This window comes from Passer montanus, unplaced genomic scaffold (genome assembly GCF_014805655.1).
Source record: "Passer montanus isolate IOZ18808 unplaced genomic scaffold, ASM1480565v1 scaffold73, whole genome shotgun sequence".
In the NCBI taxonomy this organism is placed as follows: domain Eukaryota; kingdom Metazoa; phylum Chordata; class Aves; order Passeriformes; family Passeridae; genus Passer; species Passer montanus.
In genome coordinates, this window is record NW_024372481.1 from 1,209,206 (window position 1) to 1,231,786 (window position 22,581).

Genomic DNA, 22,581 nt, shown 5'->3' on the forward strand with positions numbered 1-22,581 from the left:
AAGTGCTGGGTCCAGAGTGGGGAAATCCAGCAGTTACCCCAAAAAGGGTGGCGAGGGAAGATCAATGCAGGGCTGGCAGGCAGCCTGGGAGGTAGAAATTCCTTATCTCCCCCAAATTCTGACTTTTTCTTCTGCTGGCTTAAAGAATAAAATATTTTTAGAGGGCAGAATCAGGGTGTACTTGCAGGGGGTGTTCTGAGATGCCACAGGGGCAGGGTGCTGTTGCAGTGTCTGATGGGCACTCTGCCCCAGGAATGTCACACAGGTGGGTAGAAATTCCTTATCTCCCCCAAATTCTGACTTTTTCTTCTGCTGGCTTAAAGAATAAAATATTTTTAGAGGGCAGAATCAGGGTGTACTTGCAGGGGGTGTTCTCAGGGGCCAGGTGCTGTTCCAGTGTCTGATGGGCACTGTGGGTGCTCACAGGGGGACCTGCCCCAAAAATGTCACACAGGTGGTTGAGGGGACCATGTGCCAGCCCCAGCCCAGGCTGTGTTCCCTGGGGATCCTCTGCTGGAAGCACATCCTTCGTGGTCCCCCCACAAATGGGCTCCCACAAACAATGGGGCTGTGCAGCCTTACACCGGCAGAGGATATAAAAAAAACATCGACTGGGGAAAACAAATATTTCATAGCAGCCATTGTTGAGGGTGGGAATGAGGCAGAGTTTTGTCTTGGGCTCTTCCTTCGACATCTTTCATGTTTGTTGTGAATGAAGCTCCATTGAAAGCAGCTCCTTCCCAGGTAGCCAGTTACCACCCGTGAATAGCCTGGCCACTCTGCTTAGTAATGGGATTATATTGTTTTTCATTACAATGGGAACTTTGATTCCCAAACTGTCCTGACTAATGTCTGCTTAAGAAACAAAGCATTTTTTTCCTTCATAGGAGGAACAGGGCTCTAGCATGTTTTTTTCCCCACTCCTGTCCACGGGTATATCCAGCTTTGGGAATTCCTTTAGTTTCTCTCCAGATGAAAGTCTGGATCTTAAAATCTCAATTAGATGACTTGGGCTAGGTCAAAAATGAAATGGAACAAGAGAGAAAAAAAAAAAACACATCAAAGACTTGGGATTGCAGTTTGCTTTTTTAATTAAACAAGAATGGAGATCTGCTCTTGCTTTATTAACCTGATGTCACTTGGAGTAACCTGCTGCTTTGCCAACCACCTCCCTGTGTGAAACTCTGCTTTTTTCCCAGGCTGGTGTCCCAGAGTGTTTAATAAAGCAGGACCTGGGTGAGACTTCTTAAAAAACCACCACTTAGGTCTTGAGCTTTGGGTTTTGGTTCTGGGAGCTCCGTCGTGGCTGCTGGAGGTTTCTGTGGGGCTGTGCTGGCGCCGGGGCAGCTTTAGTGGTGCCCCACATGGGTGAGGGCAGCTCTGCCTTCATGCCTTGGCTCTCCTGGGAGCTGTGGTGAAGTTTTGGGTTTGTTAACAGCCACACGAGCCAAGCTGCAGGTGAGCTGTGGAGCCAGAGGGGGCTGAAGCAGACCCCCCAGCCCCTGGCTGCCAGGGAACAGGGAGCATCCACAGCCCCACGTGCTCCAGGGAGGTCAGGGCAGCACCCAAAAGTATTCCTCACCCTTCTGTGTGCTCCTGGTGATGCCAGGAGAGGCTGGGGCAGAGAGCAGGGTCCCTGATTCCCCAGCAGGATTGTTTTCCAGACCTCCCTGCCTTCCCGTGGCTCCAGAGTGTGCTCCTGTGCCAGCAGGGTGTTTCCAGGGCAGGAAGCCATCCTGGAGACCACAGTACGCACCTGCTGCTCCGTGCATCACGGGAGGGATTCCTGGAGAGGCAGTGGAACGAGAGTGAATGGAATAAGCTGGAGTAACAAGCAGGTTTCTTCTCTCAGGGAGACATATCCCCAAGCACTGGCCTTTTCTCTGGTCAGACTGGAGCCAGGGGAGCTCCCTGGGCTGGCAGTGAGCAAACGTGTCTTACGGGAAAGGGCGTAACTTCAGGAGAAAGCTGGGGTGTCGCTGCCAGGCTGTGCCAGCCCGGGAGCCACTGGCACAACTGGAAAGGTGACTCTTGAGCGTGGCAGCCTGCTGGAAAGCAGGCTCCCTGCTGCCTGGGCTGTGCAGCTGCTGGGGTGCAGGGGAAGCTGTGGGGCAGGAGGCTGTGGTTCCCCCTGCCAGCCCGGGGGTGACGGTTACCCCGCGAGGAGCAGGGCTGTGTCACTGCTCTGCACCTGGGAGCAGCCTGCACTGCCTCTGGGCTGTTCTGCAGCTAAGGGAGCCTCTCCTGAGGGCTGGCTCTCCTTCCCTCAGCTGTTGCCAGCAAACATGTGAAATCTGAGTGTCCTGCTCACGTTCGGCCACTTGCTTCGCTCCGTGGGGTCCCAGCCACCCACAGGTCACACAGCACATCTGCTGCTGCTCTGGGGGTGTGGAGGTCCCAAGGGGGGGACCCTCTGCACCACTCAAGGTCACAGTTGTGCTCCTGAACCTTCTCTGTGCTGGGGTGGCTCTGCCTGAGACTCTGGGGCTCATCTGAGGTGGCTGTTCTGAGTGGCATCCCCCAGCCCAGCCTGTCGGGGTGGGGGCCTCTCCCCATGCTGGGAGACCCTACACCCAGCACCAGGGAGTGTCCTGGTCCCGTTAGTCTCAAGTGCCCCCAAAATGGTGCTCGAGGAAAGAGCTGAGCCTGCCCTGCTCAGCTTTCCCACGCTGCTCGTACCTTGGGGAATACAAGCACGGCCGTTTGTGCTTCCAGCAGCTGAGGGTGAGGAAGAGGTTAGGTGATAGCAGAGCAGATAAGAGGCAGCCTGGATGTGGGGCCAGGCTGGGGCTCCCCACCAGCCCCCTGTCCCCTCCTGCAGTGTGGGGCTGTCCCTTGAACCTCTCCCTCCAAAGGATGGGCTTGGGCACAGCCTGTGCTCCAGTTTACACCCAGTTTCCACTTTGATTGTTGGGGATTTTTGTACATTTTAAGCCCAGAGTGTGTTTTACCTCCAGCCCTGCCACGGTCTCAGCGTCCCTTGGGAGGACATTGCTCCAGTTTACACCCAGTTTCCACTTTGATTGTTGGGGATTTTTGTACATTTTGAGCCCAGAGTGTGGAGTTTTACCTCCCTTGGGAGGACAGGCAGTGGCCAGGCAGGAGGGCAGTGGGTGGTGTGAGCTGGGGGGTGATGCCCCATCCAGGACATCCCCCTGGGACACACCCTGGCCCCGGGCTGTGCATCCTGAGTTTGAACAAAGCCCCCGTGCTGCCATGCGGGAACGCCTGGGTGTCATCTGTGCCGGCCGTGGCAGATGGCAGCTTAGTGCAGAGAGGAAAACATTAGTCTTGGGTCAGAGGTCACAGGAACATCTGCCTCGGGATGCTTTCAGTGCCCGCATTGCTGCGGAGGGACAAAACCTGTTGCTGGTGGCTTGGAGGAACAGCCTTGAGCACCACGAGCGGGGACAGAGCCTGCAAAGGGCTGGCAGCCCCAGAGCCACACACAGGGGAGCACCCAGAGCACAAACCCCAGGCTGGGGGGCTGGGATGGGCACCCCAGCTGTGCCAGCTCTGCCAGAGGTGCTGGGAGCTGTGGAGCAGAGCTGAGGCAGCAGCTGGCTCTGCTCCTCCTGCAGCTCATTCTGATTTTCTGATCTGCTCAGCTCTCCTGGAGCTGGAATAGCTGCAGCGTTGGGTTGTAACTCCTCAAGGATGTGCAGCAGACACAACAAATGCACGTGCCCGTGCTGAGCAGATCCAGATTTGGCCCAGGCTTGGTGCTGGGAGCAGAGTGGGAATTCAGGGCTGCTGTTGCTGTTCCCAGGCTGTCCCCAGGGACTGCTGTCTGACCTTGGACAAGGCCTTCTCCATCACCCTTCACTCTGGCCATGAATCATGCAGATTTATGGCCGGCAGCTCGGTGCATTATTAATCGTGTCCCCCCTCAGCACAGTTTGCACTTGGATGCTCATTCCGAGGGGGAAGACACATCCCAGGCTGGTGCTGTGGGAATCCAGCTCCCAGCCTCTGCCTGACCCCCAGAAACAAAAAAAAGCCACTGGGATGGCCGGCAGCCCCAGACACCCGGGGGTGTAAATCAGAGTGCTCACCCCTGCAAGGAGCACCCACAGGGGTGGGACTGGCTGCTGTCCCTGTCCTGCCTGCACCCCTGGTGGAACACATCCCAGAAGTGTAGAGTTGGGAGATTTCCTGCTGCAATGGTGCTGGGAGAGGGAGAATTGTGTTGGAGCAGGGCTTGGCCATCACTGGGATGAGAATTGGGATTGGGATGGGGATTGGGATGGGGATGCCATGACCCTCCATCAGTGGCTAAAATGGAGCACTTGGTGCCTCCTCATCACGTTAATGAGTCAGTGGAAACAGTGAGGGAGACACAGGGGTATTTTTAGCCATTCCTGCCTGGTTTGGGAGCTGGGTGCTCGTCATTCCTGGAGCTGGGACTGTGACCACACTGGCCTAGCTGAGGCTTTCACAGAGGCTCCTCAGGACCCCAGGCAGCTTGGCCACATTTCACTGCCTCCAAGCTGCTTTCTAATGGCCCTCCTGAGCTGTTTTGATCCTGCAGCACCCGCCCTGTCCTCTGCCAACACGTATATCTGTAATTAAAGCCGAGCTTTAATGTCTCCTATGCTAATTTCCATGAGCTGCTCGGGGTTTGGTTTGGGTAGCCCTGGCTTGGGAAATGCCAAAGGAAAAACCACAGGGTGATCTTCAGCTGGCTGAGCCCGCGGGGACGTCGCATCCTCCACGTCTGCTCACCTGGAATCCCTGGCTCACCTGGAATCCCTGACACCACCTCATGTTTTCTTAAAGAAAATAAAGCTCAGCTCCCTGGGCTGAGCTTTAGGAGAGGTTTTTAGTCCCTGGAGAAATAGGTGAGGTAGTAGCAAAGCTGGGAGCTGAACTTAGCTCTGCTGAATCCAGCCTTTCCAGACCTGGAAAAGTTGAAAAATAACTACAACTTGGATTGCCCTGGTTCTTCACCTGGTTTTTGATCTCTTGCTTTGCATGCGAGACTTGTCTCCAGGCTTTCCTCTGCAGCCAGGACTCTGAATCTGCTGAGGTCGCTGGGCTTTGAAATGCAGCTCCACTCTGTCTGTGGGTGAGCTCTGGGACTGTGAGGGGGGGGAACAGTGAAATTCATCCTGTGGCTTCATCCACAGCTGGGAATGTGCTCTCCCCTGCTTGTCCCAGAGCTGCTGCTGCAGAGAGGGCAGGAACAGCCTTGTTTTCTGCTGGAGCATCCACAGGAGATGCAGGAGTGGTGTGGAATTCACCAGGTGTGAGGGAGGAGGATGTCCTGGGCACAGAGAAACCAAGATGACTTAGAAACCATGGGAAGATTTGGAAGGTTCCCCGTGCTGGGAGCTGTATGTGCAGGTTGGGAGCTGCTGGGCACGTACAGAGGGTCTGTGCTGCACGTGGAATGACAGAAACTCCTCCCTGGGTTAGAGCTGTGACTGCTGGGTTGGAAGGGTGCCTGTGCTGTGGTGCTTTTTTCCTGAAGATTTGCTGGGAATGCCCCTTTTGGGAGGAGAAATATGGAGCATGAGTGTACCCTGGACTTGCTGGCCCACCTGTGCCCATCTCAGCCCTTCCAGGCTGAACTCTTCCCTGCCATCTGCTGCACTCTCCTCACTGCTGGAGCCGACTGTGGCCATAAATCAGCTCCTAACACAAACAAATAGAAATCAATTATGAAATAATCTACCAGCTCCATGAAACTTGAGGGGTTTCCTGGAGCACAAGCCTGGAAAGCCCCTGAGCAGCCCAGCCAGGTGTGAGGCAGCCCCCAGCCTGGGCACTGCCACTGACCCCAGCCCCCCCTGTGCCTCCAGGCAGGGGCTTCCCTGTCCCTCAGGGCTCTTCTTCCCATCACTAATTAACCTCCTGGCTAATAACCACGCCCAGGGATTTAGTTTGGTTTCCCATCCATGTGTTCAAACCCCCACTTGCCTGCACTGGAATCTGAGTTGGTTCCAAAATTAATTTGGTGGGAGGGCGCTGGGCTGTGTGCCCCTCTCCCCGACCTCACAGCGCAGGAACCCCAATTCCAGAGAGCCCTCCTGGCCTCCTGCCTTGGCCTGGGATGCCGAGCATCCCCTCGGGTCCCCAGCATCCTCTCGGGTCCCGCAGCATCCTCTCGGGTCCCGCAGCATCCTCTCGGGTCCCGCAGCATCCCCTGGGGTCCCGCAGCATCCCTTCGGGTCCCGCAGCATCCCCTCGGGTCCCGCAGCATCCTCTCGGGTCCCCAACATCCCCTGGGGTCCCGCAGCATCCCTTCGGGTCCCGCAGCATCCCCGTGTCCCTCTCCCTGGTGGCACACCGCGCCCAGCGCTTCCCGCGCTGCCACCCGACCTCTTTGTCCAGCATCAATTTTTTCCCCCTCTCCTCATTCCCCTTTTCTCCCTTTCCCTCCCACTGGACCCTCCAGTGACGCTCCGCTATCCATCCCCCTCCTATCGCTGCGCGGGAGGATTGTTTTAAGAAAAAAAGCGTGTGTGCGGTTTTTTTTTTTACCAGATGCCCGCACAGCCCCGCGGCGTGCCTGTGCCTTCTCCTCTCGCTGTCGCTGCTGCCGTGGCCGGCCCGGCACAAAGAGCCCTTGTGGGGCGGCCCCGAGCTCCGCGTTCCCCCGCGCAGCCACCCAGGAGCGCCGGCGCTCCGCGGCCGCGGCGCCCGGGGCTCGGGGCCGCCGGCGAGCCGGGCACGGCCCGCGGGCGCCGGCAGCTGCTGCGCCTCATTAGGATGCACACCTGCTCCCCGCCGCCCTTTGTGCGCCGAGCAGATGCCCTGATTTATTATTATACACATTTTCTTTTTCATTTGGCCCGGATAATGCCGTCTCATTAACTCGAAATGTCTCCGAATCCTGACAAATTCTCACACAATCCCCGACAATGAAATCAGAATTGGGTTAAAAAAAAAAAAAAAAAAAAAGAAAGAAAGAAAAAAAAAAAAAGGGAGGGGAAAAAAAAGTAGGAGGAGAGGGGGAGCGGGGCTGAAACGTGGTCTTGCTGCCGGCAAAGCGCTGTGGCTCCGGGCTGGGGTTTGCTGGTTGTGCTTCACCAGAGGAGCCCCACGGGCTTGTTTTGGGTGACTGCTGTGCTCTGCAGCATCCTCTGGGACCCCCTGCCCACCCCCTTGCCGCAGGAGGCTCAGGAATGCCATGTCCCAGCAGATCTGATGGCAGCAGGTGGGAGCTGCTGGTGCCCCCAGCCTGACCTGCCACAGCGCCCTGGGGACCCCCAGTGCCCAGGTGCTGTCACCTTCCCCACCCACCGCCTCCAGCTGGGGCTGCCTTACCCCCAAGCAGGGGGTTTGTGCCTCATCCCTGGGGTTTTTTTGCGTCAGGTGCACAGCCTTGGTCTGTCCTCATCTTTCCTCCTCTGCAGAGTCCTGCCAGCCACACATCCTGCCCAGGCCCACCAGGATGGCTGGTGGGGTTTGCCCTCAGGGCTTATCTCTGGTGCCAGCTCCAGTCCTGCTCCAGCCCAGGTGGCCAGTGGTGACAGATGGTGAAGCTGGTGGTGGCATCATGGGTTCTTTTCTCAGGGCCCCCACGCAGAGGGATGCAGCAGCCAGAGCCACTCACCCTCCTTGTGCAGGGTTTGGCTTTGGGGAAGCTCTCAGCTGACTTGGAGGAGCAGGAACTTGTCCCACCTGTTGCCAGCCAGTGCCGAGCCCCTGCTTAATTGTGTTTGAGTGATTTAGGACTGAGGGAGGATAAAAATAGCCCTGGTGCAGCAGAGACTCCAGCGTGGGCAGGAGCAGACAGGGAGCAGGGCTGTCCCCATGCTGCCTGGCCCCGTGGATTTGGTGTGGGTATGAGGATGCTCCTCTTCCCCCCACCATGTGTCCCTTGTGCCTCGATTCCCTCTTCACCAGAAGGGAAGGGAGAAAAACCTCCCTGCCATGAGACGCAGGATGTCAGCGCCGTAACTGCGGTTGTGCAAGTCAGCACAGGCCCCTCCACGGGGGACGCCTTTGTTCCCAGCACCTCTTTCATCCTCCCCTTCCCAGCCAGGGCAGAGCCTCGCCGCTGCCAAACCCGCCGCGCGGGGCCGGGGCGCTCGCTGCCCTCGGGGCCGCGCGGTGCCACGCCGCTGACGGCGCGTCTCTCCCCTGCCAGGTGCAGCGGTGCCTACGTGGGCGAGCGCTGCCAGCTGCCCAACCCCTGCCTGAGCTCCCCCTGCAAGAACGCGGGCACCTGCACGGCGCTGGTGCGCGGCAGCACCGTGGATTACAGCTGCGCCTGCCGCCTGGGCTTCACCGACGAGCTGTGCCTGACGCCCCGCGACAACGTGTGCCTCAGCAACCCCTGCCGCAACGGCGGCACCTGCGACCTGCTGACGCTCAGCGAGTACAAGTGCCGCTGCCCGCCCGGCTGGTCAGGTGAGGGGTGGCACCCGGGGGCGCGGCTGGGCTCGGCAGGGCTGCCACAGCGGCGGTGAGGCGTCTCTGGGTTTGGATTTGGGGAGGTGGGGAGGGCGGTCTGCAAAGATGGTTGGGGGTGGGTGGGTGGCAGCTGAGGGAATTGTGACCCCGCTGCGCAGGTACAACCAGATTCAGGTCACCGCCACCAAGAGCTGAGCTGCTCTTTGCATCCTCACCCTCCCTCCTTGCCCTCCCCAGGCAAAACCTGCCAGCAGGCCGACCCCTGTGCCTCCAACCCCTGTGCCAATGGGGGCCAGTGCGTGCCCTTCGAAGCCCACTACATCTGCCGCTGCACCGCCGGCTTCCACGGCGCCAACTGCAAGCAGGACGTCAACGAGTGCAACATCTCGCCGCCCGTCTGCAAGAACGGGGGCAGCTGCACCAACGAGGTGGGCACCTACCAGTGCTCCTGCAAGCCGGCCTACACCGGGCAGAACTGCGAGCACCTCTACGTGCCCTGCAACCCCTCGCCCTGCCAGAACGGGGGCACCTGCCGCCAGATCGGGGACACCACCTACGACTGCACCTGCCTGCCAGGTAGGGAGGGGGAGGCGTGGGGCAGCGCCTCAGTCCACCCTAAATGAGGTCGTGCCTGGATTTCCAGCAGGTTGTGAGGCTGGGAGGGGCAGAACCCTCTGGATGTGGGCTGGTTGTGCTGTGTGTGCTTTAGGGAAGACATTGGGCAGCGATGCTTGAGGAGGAGAGTTCATCTGGGGGCTTTATATACTTTGTGTTTCACCAAAATAGCTCTTCCAAAACAACTGTTTGAGCAGAGGCCCCTGTGCGGATGCTCATATTCCAGAATAAGAGTGCCTTTTTCCGCTTTAGCTTAATCCACTTCCAGAATGGAATAATTAGCCCGGAATAGCTATTTTGGAAAGTTTCCGAGTGCTAATGGAGCTGGGGAAGGAAGACTCTCTCTGTGCTCGCTGCTGCTCCCTCCGGCAAACTCTGGAGCAGGCCAGCAGGATTGCAGCCTCTGGCATGGAGAGCTCCTGTGGAGGGGCCTGGTGGGCACTGTCCTGGGAGCTCAGCGCCCTGGGAGGGATCTTGGCACCCTGGACAGGAGCTTGGCACCCTGCAAACCCTAGAGAAGAACAGCAGCTGTGAAAGGGCCCCCTGACCCCAGCAAGCCCTTTCACTTCTGCCCTCACACTGTGAGTCTGCAGTGCAGTAAGGTCAGGGAAGGGACTGAGCAGCTTCACCCCATCCCTGGGTCAGCTGGAGAAATGAAACTGGAGTTTCAGCCCAGAGCCACGCTCAGACCAGGTTGAGTGCTGTCCTCACCCGAGCCAGCCACACTGGCCAGCTGTGGCAGATGTGGAGGGGAGGCACCCGTCCTGTCCCTGGGGAGGAAGCTGTGGGCAGCAATGCCCTGCCTGAGGAGCCTCTTGTGGGGTTGGTTTGATCCTCTGGTCACCCATAGCCCAGCAGTGGCCAGAGCAGGATGAGGGTTGGGTGGTTTTCCCCTCTGCACCCTGGGCAGGGCTGGGCATTGCCCTGGGGAGCTCCAGCCTTCTTCCCTGTAGCTCCTGCGCCATCTCTGCTGGGGACGTGGCATCGAGGTGGGGATGGGATCTCCCAGATGGCACAGACACCCACACCCTGCTGGGCTAGGGAAGATAAATAATCCCTGTGAGCCGTGTGGGGGATCTGGTCTTGCTGTCTGACACAGGTTCAGAGGTTCCACCCCCTTCCCAAAGCTTTTGGCTGCAGTACCTCAGGAATCTCATCAACCATCCAGGACAGACAGGGCTCTGCAGGATCTCCTGCCTCACCCCCACAGCAGCTCACCCAGGCTGGAGCAAAGCTCCTGTCCTTAGGGACAGGGAGCTGTGGGGCTGACCGGGCGAGCCGTGCCAGGAAGGAAACCTTTCCTTGCAGCATGATGCTCCTTTGGAGCAGCTCCCAGCCCTGTCCCGCAGGGCTGGGCAGGTGGAGGTGCAGGAGGAGCTGTGCTGGCCCTGCCCTGCCCTTCTGCTGACGAGGCACTTTCACTGAGCAGCCCCAGCGTCGGGCACGGCGGGGTGAGGCACAGCCCGGGGCAGAGCCCTGCTCCCGGCAGGATCGGCGCTGTCACACCCAGCTGCGGCTCCGTGGGCTGCTTCCAGGAGATTTGCATCCTGCAGGAGCTGCTTCACCTCCCGTGGGGCGGCACAGCCCCTGCTGCAGGGAACAGGGGGTCCCTCAGCAGCTCCTCCATCGCACACAATGCGGGAGCTGCACGGCAGCAGAGGGACAGGGGGCTGTTCCTCATGATAAGGGGGTGATTGATATGCTGGTATGTGGCACAGCAAACGTGGAACAATGTCCCCTTTTCATTCCTGCAGAGGCCTGGCTGTGCCGGGTTTCTTCAAGTTAAACTAATCTTGGCTGTTTTATCGTGCCATCGCTGCAGAATGTAACCCTGAGTTTAAAGTAATTGCCCTACTAATTACTCATTTGGATGGTTCAAAATGAGTTAATCCTGGTTTCTAGGACATTGGGAGCTATGGCTGCTCAGGCTCAGCCCCGCTGCTTAAAAATGAGGTGCAAATCAATGTTATCTGCTCTGGGCTCCTACCAGCAATCATAAAAAGCTGTGGCTGCTCCCCATGTGATGGAGCTGGGGAGAGGAAAACGTGGAGAGAGTGAGGGGAAAGTTCCCAGCTGGGCCAGGCTCTGGGGTCCCACAGAGGATGAGTCTGGGCACCTGGTCCTTACCTGTGCAGGTGTCTGGCTTGGGGACAGCCTGCAGAATGCCCTGGGAGGGAGCTGCAGATGGACACTGGCACTGTGGGCTGGCATTGCCATCCCAAACCCCAAGCAGCTGGGTCGAGAGCTTTGAGGGTCGTACAGTAAATGCAGCTTTTAACACAAATGCCAGTCGGAGGTGGCTTGGCAGATGTCCTGAGGAGGGCCTGGCTGCTGTGCTCCTGCTGCAGAGGCTGGGGGTGGCAGGGTTTCCATGCTATCAGCTGGAGGTGATAACAAACCCAAGCAGAGGTGGGCTGGGATGGGCCCAGCGCCGTGTGGGATTGTGGCTCGCCCTGGCAGGGACTTGGATCCCCCTCAGGGGCAAGCGCTGCTGCTGAGGCTCTTTAAAAGGGAAATTAAACGCTGGTGATTCAGCACTGGGTGCCACAAGCCTTCGTGGGAGCAGCTCTGCTTGGTTCTGGCTTGTGTAGAGTCAGATCCTCCACTGCTTGGGGCAGGGCTGGAGGCTCTGGCAGCAGGGACAACCTGCCCTGTGCAGAGGCAGCTGCTGCTGCCAGGCCTCAGCAAGAGGCAGAAGGGGATGAAGATCAAACCAGGCAGTGCTTCAAAGCCACCTGGCACACGCTCAGCACCTGAAAATGAACAGCCTGCTGGTGGTGGGGGGTGGCGAGGGGCATGGTGGTGACACAGCCAGTGGGCGAGTTGGCATCATGGCAGCTGTCTCCTCTGCGCAGGGTTCACGGGTCAGAACTGTGAGGAGAACATCAACGACTGCCCAGGCAACAACTGCAAGAATGGGGGCACCTGCGTGGATGGCGTCAACACCTACAACTGCCAGTGCCCACCTGAGTGGACAGGTAATGCCAGGAATGATGGTGGCACAGGGCTGGGCTGGGAGGATGAGTCCTGTTCGGGAGGATGATGGGCACAGCGTGGGCAGAGCCATCCTGCTTCACATCAGGAGTGATCAGGGCCAGCTTCACACAGGTGCCCTGTCCCCTGGCAGGTCAGTACTGCACTGAGGACGTGGACGAGTGCCAGCTGATGCCCAACGCCTGCCAGAACGGTGGCACCTGCCACAACAACCACGGCGGCTACAACTGCGTCTGTGTCAACGGCTGGACGGGCGAGGACTGCAGCGAGAACATCGATGACTGCGCCATGGCCGCCTGCTTCCACGGGGCCACCTGCCACGACCGCGTGGCCTCCTTCTACTGCGAGTGCCCCCACGGCCGCACAGGTGAGGCCCTGTCCCCCCTTGTCCCCTGCCCTGCGTGTCCCCCGGCTCCTGGGTGCAGTCTCGGTTGGCGGTGGCTCGTGTGCCCATCGTCCTTGACGTGCCTTTGGCTGCCCAGGTTTGCTGTGCCACCTGGATGATGCCTGCATCAGCAACCCCTGCAACGAGGGCTCCAACTGCGACACCAACCCCGTCAATGGCAAGGCCATCTGCACGTGTCCTTCGGGGTACATGGGGCCAGCCTGCAACCAGGACGTGGACGAGTGCTCGCTGGGTGAGCTCACATGGGTGACAGCACGGCTGGGGAGGGCTGTGGCACAGCCAGGGGCGAGTCCTGAGAGCTGTGCTTGTGTTTTACAGGAGCCAACCCGTGTGAGCACGCAGGGAAGTGCATCAACACCCAAGGGTCCTTCCAGTGCCAGTGTCTGCAGGGCTACTCGGGCCCTCGCTGTGAGATTGATGTCAATGAGTGCCTCTCCAACCCCTGCCAGAATGATGCCACCTGTCTGGATCAGATCGGGGAGTTCCAGTGCATCTGCATGCCCGGTGTGTGGGCAGCCCTGTGGACTGAGCCTTGGTGCTGGGGGTGGGCACTGGGAGGGTTTTGAGTGGCCCTGAGCTTCAGCTCAGTGTGAGGTTGGGTCAGCATCTCCTGTGTGCCTGGGGACAGCACCAGAAAGAAGGAGCTCAGTAAAGGTTGTGTGGTGGGGGCACAAGAAGTGAGATTTGGGCACCATCAGCCCTACACTGAACTCCTCCTCTTTGCCAACCTTGGCTTGGATTGAGCCAAAACCTGTTGATCCAAGGAGCAGCTTGTGCATCAAATCCCACAGCTCCTGAGCTGCCTTTTAAAGACAGGGGATCCAGGTGTAACGCACCCACTGTGGGGCTGTGCCAGCCCTGTGCCATGGTGCTGACAGTGCTGGCTCTCTCGGCAGGGTACGAGGGGGTTTACTGCGAGATCAACACGGACGAGTGCGCCAGCAGCCCCTGCCTGCACAACGGCAACTGCCTGGACAAGATCAACGAGTTCCACTGCGAGTGCCCCACTGGTAGGTGGCACCCCTCCCACTGCCAGCAGCCATCCCACTGCTGCTGTGGTGGAAACAAAGCTCGAGCCAAGAGTGGGCTCCTCAAATTTCATAGCCCTCCGAAATGGGGAGAGCGTTGGGAGCACCTCTTGGTGCTTTGGAGGGAGCTTCTCCAATTGCCATGAGGGGCTGAGCCCCGTGCAGGCCATGCTGCTCCAGCTCCCGCCCATGGGAGAGGGGAAGGAGGATTAAACCCCACGGCTTTGCACTTGAAAAGGCCCCTCTTTGGGAAGGAGGGCTGGGGGCTGGGGGGGCCGCAGCAGCGGCTTTGAATGCGGTGTCAAAGTCACGGGGTGGAGCAGAGAATGGGGAGACGGTTAATCTGTGAAAGGAGGTTTTGAAGTTCAGAGACTTTGCTCCTCTAGAGATGTAAATAAGATGCTCTCAATGGTGGGTCGCAGCCCCGCATTCAGGGCCCCCAGCAGCCGTCCCCATGGAAACCCGGCGCCCCAGCCGGGATGCGGGGGGCCGGCGGGAGCGGGCAGGGGGGCCCAGCAGGAGCTGCCCGGCAGGGAGGGGAGCCTGGAGGGTCTGGCCGTGAGCAGGGAGGTGACTTTTCCCTCCGTTCCAGGCTTCAACGGGCACCTGTGCCAGTTTGACATCGACGAGTGTGCCAGCACCCCCTGCAAGAACGGTGCCAAGTGCGTGGATGGCCCCAACACCTACAGCTGCGAGTGCACTGAAGGTCAGGGGATCCTGGGGGGCTGTGGGGGTCCTGCCCCGTGATGTGCTATAAAACCACATTGAGAAATCATTCAGTGCCCACCTCTGCAACCACCTGCTGTGGCAGGTGTCCCCACCGGTGAGGCTGGACCCTGCTGATGTGACTCCTGTGCGGCAGGATGTCCCTTTCCCTGTTGATGGCAGAACAAGCCGAGCTCTGGAGCCTGCTGGCCCCGGAGCCAGGTGTATGGAGCCTGGCACTCCTTAGGTGTGGCCCCGCAGCCGCCGTCCCACCGTGCAGGGAGGGGGAAGGCAGGAAGGAAGGAATAAAGCTGCCTCTATGGGGACGCAAGGTGCAGGGCCGCGGGGGCTGGCCGAGCGAAACCCAAGGAGCAGTTGCACAAAATGATGACTTGAGCCCTGGTGGCAAACAGTGGCTCTTTTGTGGAGCAGCTCCCGCCAGAAATCTTCCAGCTGAATGGCCTCTAATTAGTGTCTTGCTAATGCCAAGCCCCGATGAAAAGCTGCTATGTGGGCTTGGCGGGGTCTAGTCAAAGCTGTACTTTGTCCTCGGCTCTCCACCCCCAAACCCGGCGGGGAGGGAGCCGGCCAGGAGAATAGGAGCTGCCGGGGGGGTTATTATTGGGGGGTGCTTGTGGCCAGCCCCCCCGTGCACGCCGGGACGAGCGCGGGGCCCCGCTTGCAGCCGAGGCTGCTTTAATGCAGGTCATTGTGCACCCCGGGACAAAGCCCCCCGGGCTGGGGTCTGACCAGCCCCCCCACCGGCACGTCGGGGTGCTCCCTACCTGCACCCCACTCCTGGGGGTCCCAGAGATCACAGTGGGGCAGGTAGAGGCTCCCCGGTGCACTGCCTCACGCCTGGAGAGGGTGGGAAGGAGTGTCCCCCGTGTCCCCCATCCTCAGCCTGAGTCTCTCCTGCTGGTGGCAGGTTTCACGGGTGCTCACTGCGAGATCGACATCGATGAGTGTGACCCTGACCCGTGCCACTACGGGACCTGCAAGGACAGCATCGCCTCCTTCACCTGCCTCTGCCAGCCCGGCTACACGGGCCACCGCTGCGACATCAACATCAACGAGTGCCAGAGCCAGCCCTGCAAAAACGGGGGCACCTGCCAGGACAGGAACAACGCCTACAACTGCATCTGCCTCAAAGGGACCACGGGTGAGCAGGAGGGAACCCCTGTGGCTCCACATGGGTCGGCAGCATCCCTCTCCCATCCTCTTTCTGGGGCATGTTGGCCCTGGGCCACCACCAGCAGCCGCCCTGGTGCCGGGGCTGGCTGGGGGCATCCTGGGTGAGGGCGAGTTCTCCCGGTTTGGTGCCCAGCTCAGGCAGGAGCCGCGCCCCAGCCGGGAGCTGCCCATGGCGGAGGCGCTTTGTTGTGGGGAGGTGCTGGCAGTTGGTGCCAGCGGGGTTCATTTTGCTGCTTTGACGGGTCTGGGGGCCTCCTAATGACAGCCCTCTCCTCTTGGGGACCCCCTAACAACCCCCCTCTCCTCCCCAGGCTCCAACTGCGAGATCAACCTGGATGATTGTGCCAGCAACCCGTGTGACTACGGCAAGTGCATCGACAAGATCAATGGCTACGAGTGCACCTGCGAGCCGGGGTACACAGGTGAGAGCAGGGCCTCACACCCTGGGGACCTGCAGCTGCTGGTGCCTCACAAAACCAGGACAAGGGTGCGAGAAGGAGGGGGGATGCTGCCATCCCGCTTGTAGGAGGTTTTACACCCTCCAGCGCTCCTGCTTGTTCAGGAGGGTGACCCCGGCTCAGTCTGAAATCAAAGGGGTGTCTGGTGCTGAGAATTCGACTCCTGCTGAGCCCACTCCCATGGGTATCAGGTTGCTTGCCTTGTCCAACTGGTTTGTTTGATGGCTGCTGGAAATGGTGGAGGGCTTTGATGGGAGCAGCCCCCACCGCTCCCCGCTCGCGCGGCCCCTTGTCCTCGGGCCCGCCGGGAGCTGAAATAAAGCCTGGCTTTGTCAGGCATGGCAGGTAGGGTTACAGGCTGAAACCTCCTCCCTTCGGTGTTCCCTCCTGGGCCAAAGCAGCCCAGGGCACGGCCTCTTCCCAGTCCCATTTAATGAAGGCAGGCAGGCCATGCGGGGTGTGAAGTCGCCCTGCCTGCAGGGCAGCCCACTCCTCTGCAGCCAGCACAGTGTGTCTGAGATCCCAGCCTGCAGCAGACACTCCCTGGGTGGCTGGACGGGGAGCTGCCTGGTGGGTGCACTCCCCAGACCATGTTGTTCATGCTTTTGGGGTAACTGTTCCTTGCTCCCCCTTTCCCAGGGCGCATGTGCAACATCAACATTGACGAGTGTGCCAGCAACCCCTGCCACAATGGGGGCACGTGCAAGGATGGCATCAATGGCTTCACCTGCCTCTGCCCCGAGGGCTTCCACGACCCCAAGTGCCTGTCTGAAGTGAACGAGTGCAACAGCAACCCCTGCATCCACGGGAAATGCCATGATGGATTGAATGGGTAGGTTAGAGGGTGCAGGGGCTGCAGAGACCAAAGGGTCCCCAGCAAAGTCAGGGTTAGAGGAGGGTGAGCCTCTGTCCCCTGAGTTGGTGCTTGTCCATGCTCTGAGCCAGTGCCATGGGCTGTTCCCTGAAGGGACAGGATTTGCTGGTTAAATGATGGCTGGTGCAGCCTAGAGGGTCAGGATGGACCAGCTCTTTATGCCCCACTTTTTCCCCAAAGCTACAAGTGTGACTGTGACCCTGGCTGGAGTGGGACAAACTGTGACATTAACAACAATGAGTGTGAATCCAACCCCTGCATGAACGGTGGCACCTGCAAGGACATGACCAGTGGCTACATCTGCACCTGCAGGGAGGGCTTCAGCGGTGAGTGGGGGGTTAGGTTGGATATTCTGAAAAATTTCTTCCTGGAAATGGTGCTCAGGCACTGCAGCAAGCTGCCAAGGGAAGTGGTGGAGTCACCATGACTGGAAGTGTTCAAAAGTGGATGTGGAACAGAGTGATGCTGGGTTAATGGTTGGACTTGGTGATTATAGAGGGCTTTTCCAGCATTTACAAGTCTGTGATTCCATGATTCTAAGGGTGCAGCCAGGGATGCTGCCATGTTCCCCCCACACCAAGGCATGGGTGGGAGCTGTGGGTGGGTGTTCCATGATGCTGGGTGGGCTGGAGGCTTCATTTTTGGGAACAGTGGAGCCCCAGGTGTGGCTGGGAGCTGTGGCAATGCAGCCCTCATGGAGACCTTCAGGGCTGGAGCTGAGCACAGGAGGCTTTCCCAGGGCAGTGGGTGTGCTGTTGTCATTGCCACCGTGTCCCCACTGTACCCTCGTTCCCCTGCCACCAGCACACCTCCATCACAGCCACTTCTGTCTGTTTTTCTTAACACAGGCCCCAACTGCCAGACCAATATCAACGAATGTGCTTCCAACCCCTGCCTGAACCAGGGCACGTGCATTGATGATGTTGCTGGCTACACCTGCAACTGCCTCCTGCCCTACACAGGTGAGGGGAGCACCCCGTGCCCCACCACAGCTCTGTGGAGTTTCTGCTTCACGTGTGACACCAGACTGGTCCCCAGCACATGCAGTGTGGGCTGGCACTGAGCATGAAAGCTTCCCTCATTCTGCCCAGCCACGGCTCCACCTCTCCACGACGCAGCTGGAGGAAATTGCAGGAGCTTTTTTTTTCCTCCCTTCCTCCTCTTCCTCCTCCTCCTGGAGGGTGGCTCGGGGGCAGCAGCACCCAGGGGCTGCCCCACTGACACCCCAGCGTTCCCCAGCCATGGTGCCCGTGCTGGAAGGGGCGATCCGAGGCCGAGGGGCCGGGGGATTCTGCTGAGCCAATTCCTGTTTGCCGGCCCTGCGCTTCCGCTCGCGCAGCCCGGCACAATTGCAGGAAGCCATGAGCTGTTTCCTGCCCTCACCAGTGGCCATAGAAACCCCTGGGGGGGACGGGGACTGGGCAAGCAGGGAGGGGAAGGCTCTGGAAAATAGCAAAGGCCAGTTCAGGAGATATTGGCTGACAGGGAAGATAAGGGTTTGGAGGGAACGTGTCCCTTGGCTGGACGTAAACAGGAAAAGCAGCAGAGAGGGAAGGGGGGAGGGAGTGCAAGGGGGAAAAGACACCCCGAGCAGCACTTCCCTGCCAAAGGAAGTGTGCATTGCTGTCATGCAGCCCAGATAGCCAGGGCTTAAAAGGTTGTGGGGGTTTGGGGTCATGGGTGACCCAGAATGGAGGAGACAGCCCCAGCTGGGGTGCTGGGGAAGTCCAGAGCCTTCCCCAGACTGGCAGCAGCCCAGGGCAGGGGACAGGGGTAGCGGGGTCTTGGGCCACCTGTCCTTTTGGAGAGTGTCAGCGGGTGCTTGTGCCTGTGCAGGAGCCACCTGTGAGGATGTGCTGGCCCCCTGTGCTGGCAGCCCCTGCAAGAACGGTGGCGAGTGCCAGGAGTCAGAGGACTACAAGAGCTTCTCCTGCAGTTGCCCCCCTGGCTGGCAAGGTATGGACATGGCCCTTTTGGGGATTAGAACCCCCTGATCCCCTCAGGGAGGGAAAGGCACAGAGGAGGGAGCCAGGTGGATGGGACACAACCATTGCCTGCATCCCTTGGCTTCTGCTGTGGTGTGAGTGGTGCCCAGGATGTCATTGTCACCCCTGGGGCTTTCACCACCACCCCTAGCCCACACAATCCCCGTCCTGCTCTGTCCCCAGGTCAGACCTGTGAGATTGACATCAATGAGTGTGTGAAGAGCCCCTGCAGGAACGGGGCCACATGCCAGAACACCAACGGGAGCTACCGCTGCGCCTGCCGGACCGGCTTCTCCGGCCGCAACTGCGACACCGACATCGACGACTGCAAGCCCAGTAAGAGCAGGGGCTGCCCCTGCCTGCACCCAGCCCAGCCCTGCGCCTCATCACCCTTCCTGGGGCTGGGATTCTCCTCCCCATGCATGGACCAGCCCTGGCTGCCACTGTGGCCTGGCTGTGCTTGGCTTTTGGGTCACCTCATGCGTGTCCCTGTTGAGCTGTGTCAGTGCAAGGCAGGAGGAAGGAGGCTGGGGGATAATGTGTGCCATGGGATCTCCTTGTGCCCAGTTCCCTGGAGGGGTTGGTGTGGCTTTTGCCCAGTCCATGGGCTCAGTCCCATTCCTCCACACGGCCAGGGAATGTGTATGGGGACAGTGCCATGGGGCAGCTCCCGGGCCGGGCTGCAGCACCACAGCTGGACCCATCACATGTTCACGTGCACGTCCCTCCTCTCCAGATCCATGCCACAACGGTGGCTCCTGCTCCGATGGCATTGGCACGTTCTTCTGTGAGTGCTTGGCTGGTTTCCGTGGGCCCAAGTGTGAGGAGGACATCAATGAGTGCGCCAGCAACCCCTGCAAGAACGGGGCCAACTGCACCGACTGCGTCAACAGCTACACCTGCACCTGCCCCTCCGGCTTCAGCGGCATCCACTGTGAGAACAACACCCCTGACTGCACAGAGAGGTACAGTCCTGCCGGCTGGGACGAGGGGCTGGGGTCCCTGTGCTGCCCCATCGCCCTGGGTTGGTGTGTGGGAGCTCTGGTGTGGGGCACGACCAGCGGTGTGACTCACCGGGGCGCGGTGTCTGTGTCCCCAGCTCCTGCTTCAACGGTGGCACGTGTGTGGATGGCATCAACACCTTCACCTGCATCTGCCTGCCCGGCTTCACGGGCAGCTACTGCGAGCACAACATCAACGAGTGTGACTCCAAGCCGTGCCTGAACGGGGGCACGTGTCAGGACAGCTACGGGACGTACAAGTGCACCTGTCCCCAGGGGTACACCGGGCTCAACTGCCAGGTACAGCAACCTTGGGTGGATGCTGCTGTGGGGATCTGGGGGTCACTGCAGTCCCCACTCCTGCAGGAGCCTTGCTGGGTTCTCACCCTCATCTCTTGTTCTGCTGCCCCAGAACTTGGTGCGTTGGTGTGACTCCTCACCCTGCAAAAATGGAGGCAAGTGCTGGCAGACCAGCAACCTGTACCACTGCGAGTGCAACAGCGGCTGGACAGGGCTCTACTGCGATGTCCCCAGCGTGTCCTGCGAGGTGGCTGCTAAGCAGCAAGGTAAGGCCATGTGTACAGGGCCAGGCTGGGGTCCCCAGGTGTCCCCTGTGCTGGGCACTGAGCAGGGATGTGGCTGGTTCTCTCGATGGGGATCTTTGGGGATCTCAAGGATTGCTCTAGCAATGCACGCCCAAGGCTGTGATTCCCTGTGGGATGTGTGGTGGCCAGGACATGGCCCTGTGGTGTGTGGGTGTCACCAAGGTCCCTGCATCTCACTCTGCTCTCCCTGACAGGTATCGATGTAGCACATCTCTGCAGGAACTCGGGGCTCTGTGTTGACACTGGCAACACTCATTTCTGCCGCTGCCAGGCCGGCTACACCGGCAGCTACTGCGAGGAGCAGGTGGATGAATGCTCCCCCAACCCCTGCCAGAACGGAGCCACCTGCACAGACTACCTGGGAGGCTACTCCTGCAAGGTGGGTAGGAATTCCCAGGGGAAAAGCCTCAGTTACTGCCTTTCTCCTGCCCAAGATGCTGCCCTTGCATCATGCCCCTTTACCAAGTTGGAGATTCGGGTGCTGGCTATGCTCCTAGAGCCATGTGGGAATGGAAGGAACCTCTCTGATAGTTCCCCTCTTTCCTCCTTGCAGTGTGTGGCTGGTTATCGTGGAGTTAACTGCTCAGAGGAGATCAATGAATGCTTGTCCCACCCATGCCAGAATGGAGGAACTTGCATCGATCTCATCAATACCTACAAATGCTCCTGCCCCAGAGGAACTCAAGGTAAATTAATTCCCCAGGCTGGGGCATTAGTGGGTTGAGTGCAGATATCCTTGGATTCTGCTCATTAGCTGCTCGGGCTGGCGGCAGCAAACGCAGCAGGCGAGGTTTGTGTTTGCTCATGGGCTTAGCCATCAAGGCCAGGCGGCCTTGGCCACGTGGTGCCACGTCCCTCCTGCCCGAGAGGTGGCTCAGGCTGCCACTGACGTGGTCAGGCTCAGCCCCTGGGCAGGGAAGGCTCACATAAGGGAGCAGCAGGCCCCCCGATACTGTTTGATGAGCTGTGTGGGTTGTTCCCCCCTCTCTCTAGGGGTGCACTGTGAGATCAATGTGGATGACTGCAGCCCTTTCTTTGATCCTGTCACCCTGGGGCCCAAGTGCTTTAACAATGGCAAGTGCAAGGATCGGGTAGGTGGCTACAGCTGCATCTGCCCCCCTGGCTTTGTAGGGGAGCGCTGCGAGGGAGATGTCAACGAGTGCCTGTCCAACCCCTGCGACGCCCGCGGCACCCAGAACTGCGTGCAGCGGGTCAACGACTACAAATGCGAGTGCAGGCCTGGCTATGCAGGTGAGCACTGCATCCCCTCTGCTCCCAGGGCCCAGCCTGCAGCCCCCCAGCCCCCCTAGAGCAGCCCTGCATGTATTTGTCTGCTCCTCACACGCTCCTCTCCCTCGCAGGCCGTCGCTGTGACACCGTGGTGGACGGCTGCAAAGGCAAACCCTGCAGGAATGGGGGAACCTGTGCTGTTGCCAGCAACACTGGCCGTGGCTTCATCTGCAAGTGCCCCCCGGTAGGTGCCTGCTCCTCTCCAGGAGGAGGGAATGAGCGTGAGCATGAGGGGTGGTCAAGAGGCCAGTTTGGCCCCTGAGGCTTCCCCAGCTGGGAAAGGCATGAATGGGAGGATGCTTTGCTGTGGGTGCATCCATAAAGGTGCAAGCATCCTCCAGGCAACAACAGATAGAACAAGAGGACACAGTCTCAAGCTGCGCCAAGAGAGATACAGGCTAGACTTAAGGAGGACGTTTTGCACAGAAAGAGTGGTCAAATACTGGAATCATCTGCCCAGGGAGGTGGTGGAGTCACCATCCCTGGATGTGTTTAAAAAAAGACTGGATGTGGCACTTGGTGCCATGATCTAGTTGAGGTGCTAGAACATGGGTCGGACTCGATGATCTTAAAGGTCCCTTCCAACCTAGAAATTCTGTGATTCTGTGATGCTGGAATAGAGTTAAGGAGAAGATGGCTCAGGCCTGAAGGTAGAACAGGCTCAATGTTATTTACACCACACAAAGTGAGACAGGCAGCTATGGAGGAGCTCCCTTCATTTTGAGGAGATGCTCTAATGGGTTTTACATTTACATGGGCAAGATTATTCCTGCCCATCACCAGTTTTAGAGGGTGAGTTTTAGTTTCCCAGACCACACATGTGTCAGTGCTGCTCGTAGCACAGCATCAGTGGTTTCCCAGAACACACGTGTGTCAATGCTGCTCCTAGCACAGCATCAGTGGGTTCCCAGAACACACGTGTGTCAGTGCTGCTCCTAGCACAGCATCAGTGGGTTCCCAGAACACAAATGTGAATGCTGCTTGTAGCACAGCATCAGTGGGTTCCCAGAACACACGTGTGCCAATGCTGCTCCTACCACAGCATCAGTGGTTCTGACTCCC

At 59.2% G+C, this 22,581-nt stretch overlaps 1 protein-coding gene across 2 annotated transcripts in view; it reads left to right on the forward strand.

The window, feature by feature from the left end:
- The window catches only part of NOTCH1 (notch receptor 1), a 42,011-nt gene that overhangs the window by 9,729 nt on the left and 9,701 nt on the right, over positions 1-22,581 (forward strand). The window contains exons 3-24 of one of the 2 annotated variants that reach the window (XM_039730672.1): positions 8,099-8,361; positions 8,602-8,940; positions 11,835-11,957; positions 12,107-12,340; positions 12,456-12,611; positions 12,698-12,883; positions 13,276-13,389; positions 14,000-14,113; positions 15,041-15,274; positions 15,618-15,728; positions 16,404-16,596; positions 16,819-16,964; positions 17,487-17,600; positions 18,475-18,594; positions 18,807-18,959; positions 19,360-19,588; positions 19,723-19,924; positions 20,037-20,190; positions 20,424-20,608; positions 20,783-20,915; positions 21,223-21,480; positions 21,591-21,703. In XM_039730672.1, coding sequence (XP_039586606.1) covers positions 8,099-8,361; positions 8,602-8,940; positions 11,835-11,957; positions 12,107-12,340; positions 12,456-12,611; positions 12,698-12,883; positions 13,276-13,389; positions 14,000-14,113; positions 15,041-15,274; positions 15,618-15,728; positions 16,404-16,596; positions 16,819-16,964; positions 17,487-17,600; positions 18,475-18,594; positions 18,807-18,959; positions 19,360-19,588; positions 19,723-19,924; positions 20,037-20,190; positions 20,424-20,608; positions 20,783-20,915; positions 21,223-21,480; positions 21,591-21,703 — 3,874 coding nt within the window. The remainder of the gene's footprint in view (positions 1-8,098; positions 8,362-8,601; positions 8,941-11,834; positions 11,958-12,106; positions 12,341-12,455; positions 12,612-12,697; positions 12,884-13,275; positions 13,390-13,999; positions 14,114-15,040; positions 15,275-15,617; positions 15,729-16,403; positions 16,597-16,818; positions 16,965-17,486; positions 17,601-18,474; positions 18,595-18,806; positions 18,960-19,359; positions 19,589-19,722; positions 19,925-20,036; positions 20,191-20,423; positions 20,609-20,782; positions 20,916-21,222; positions 21,481-21,590; positions 21,704-22,581) is intronic. The other variant, XM_039730673.1, reaches the window with a different exon arrangement.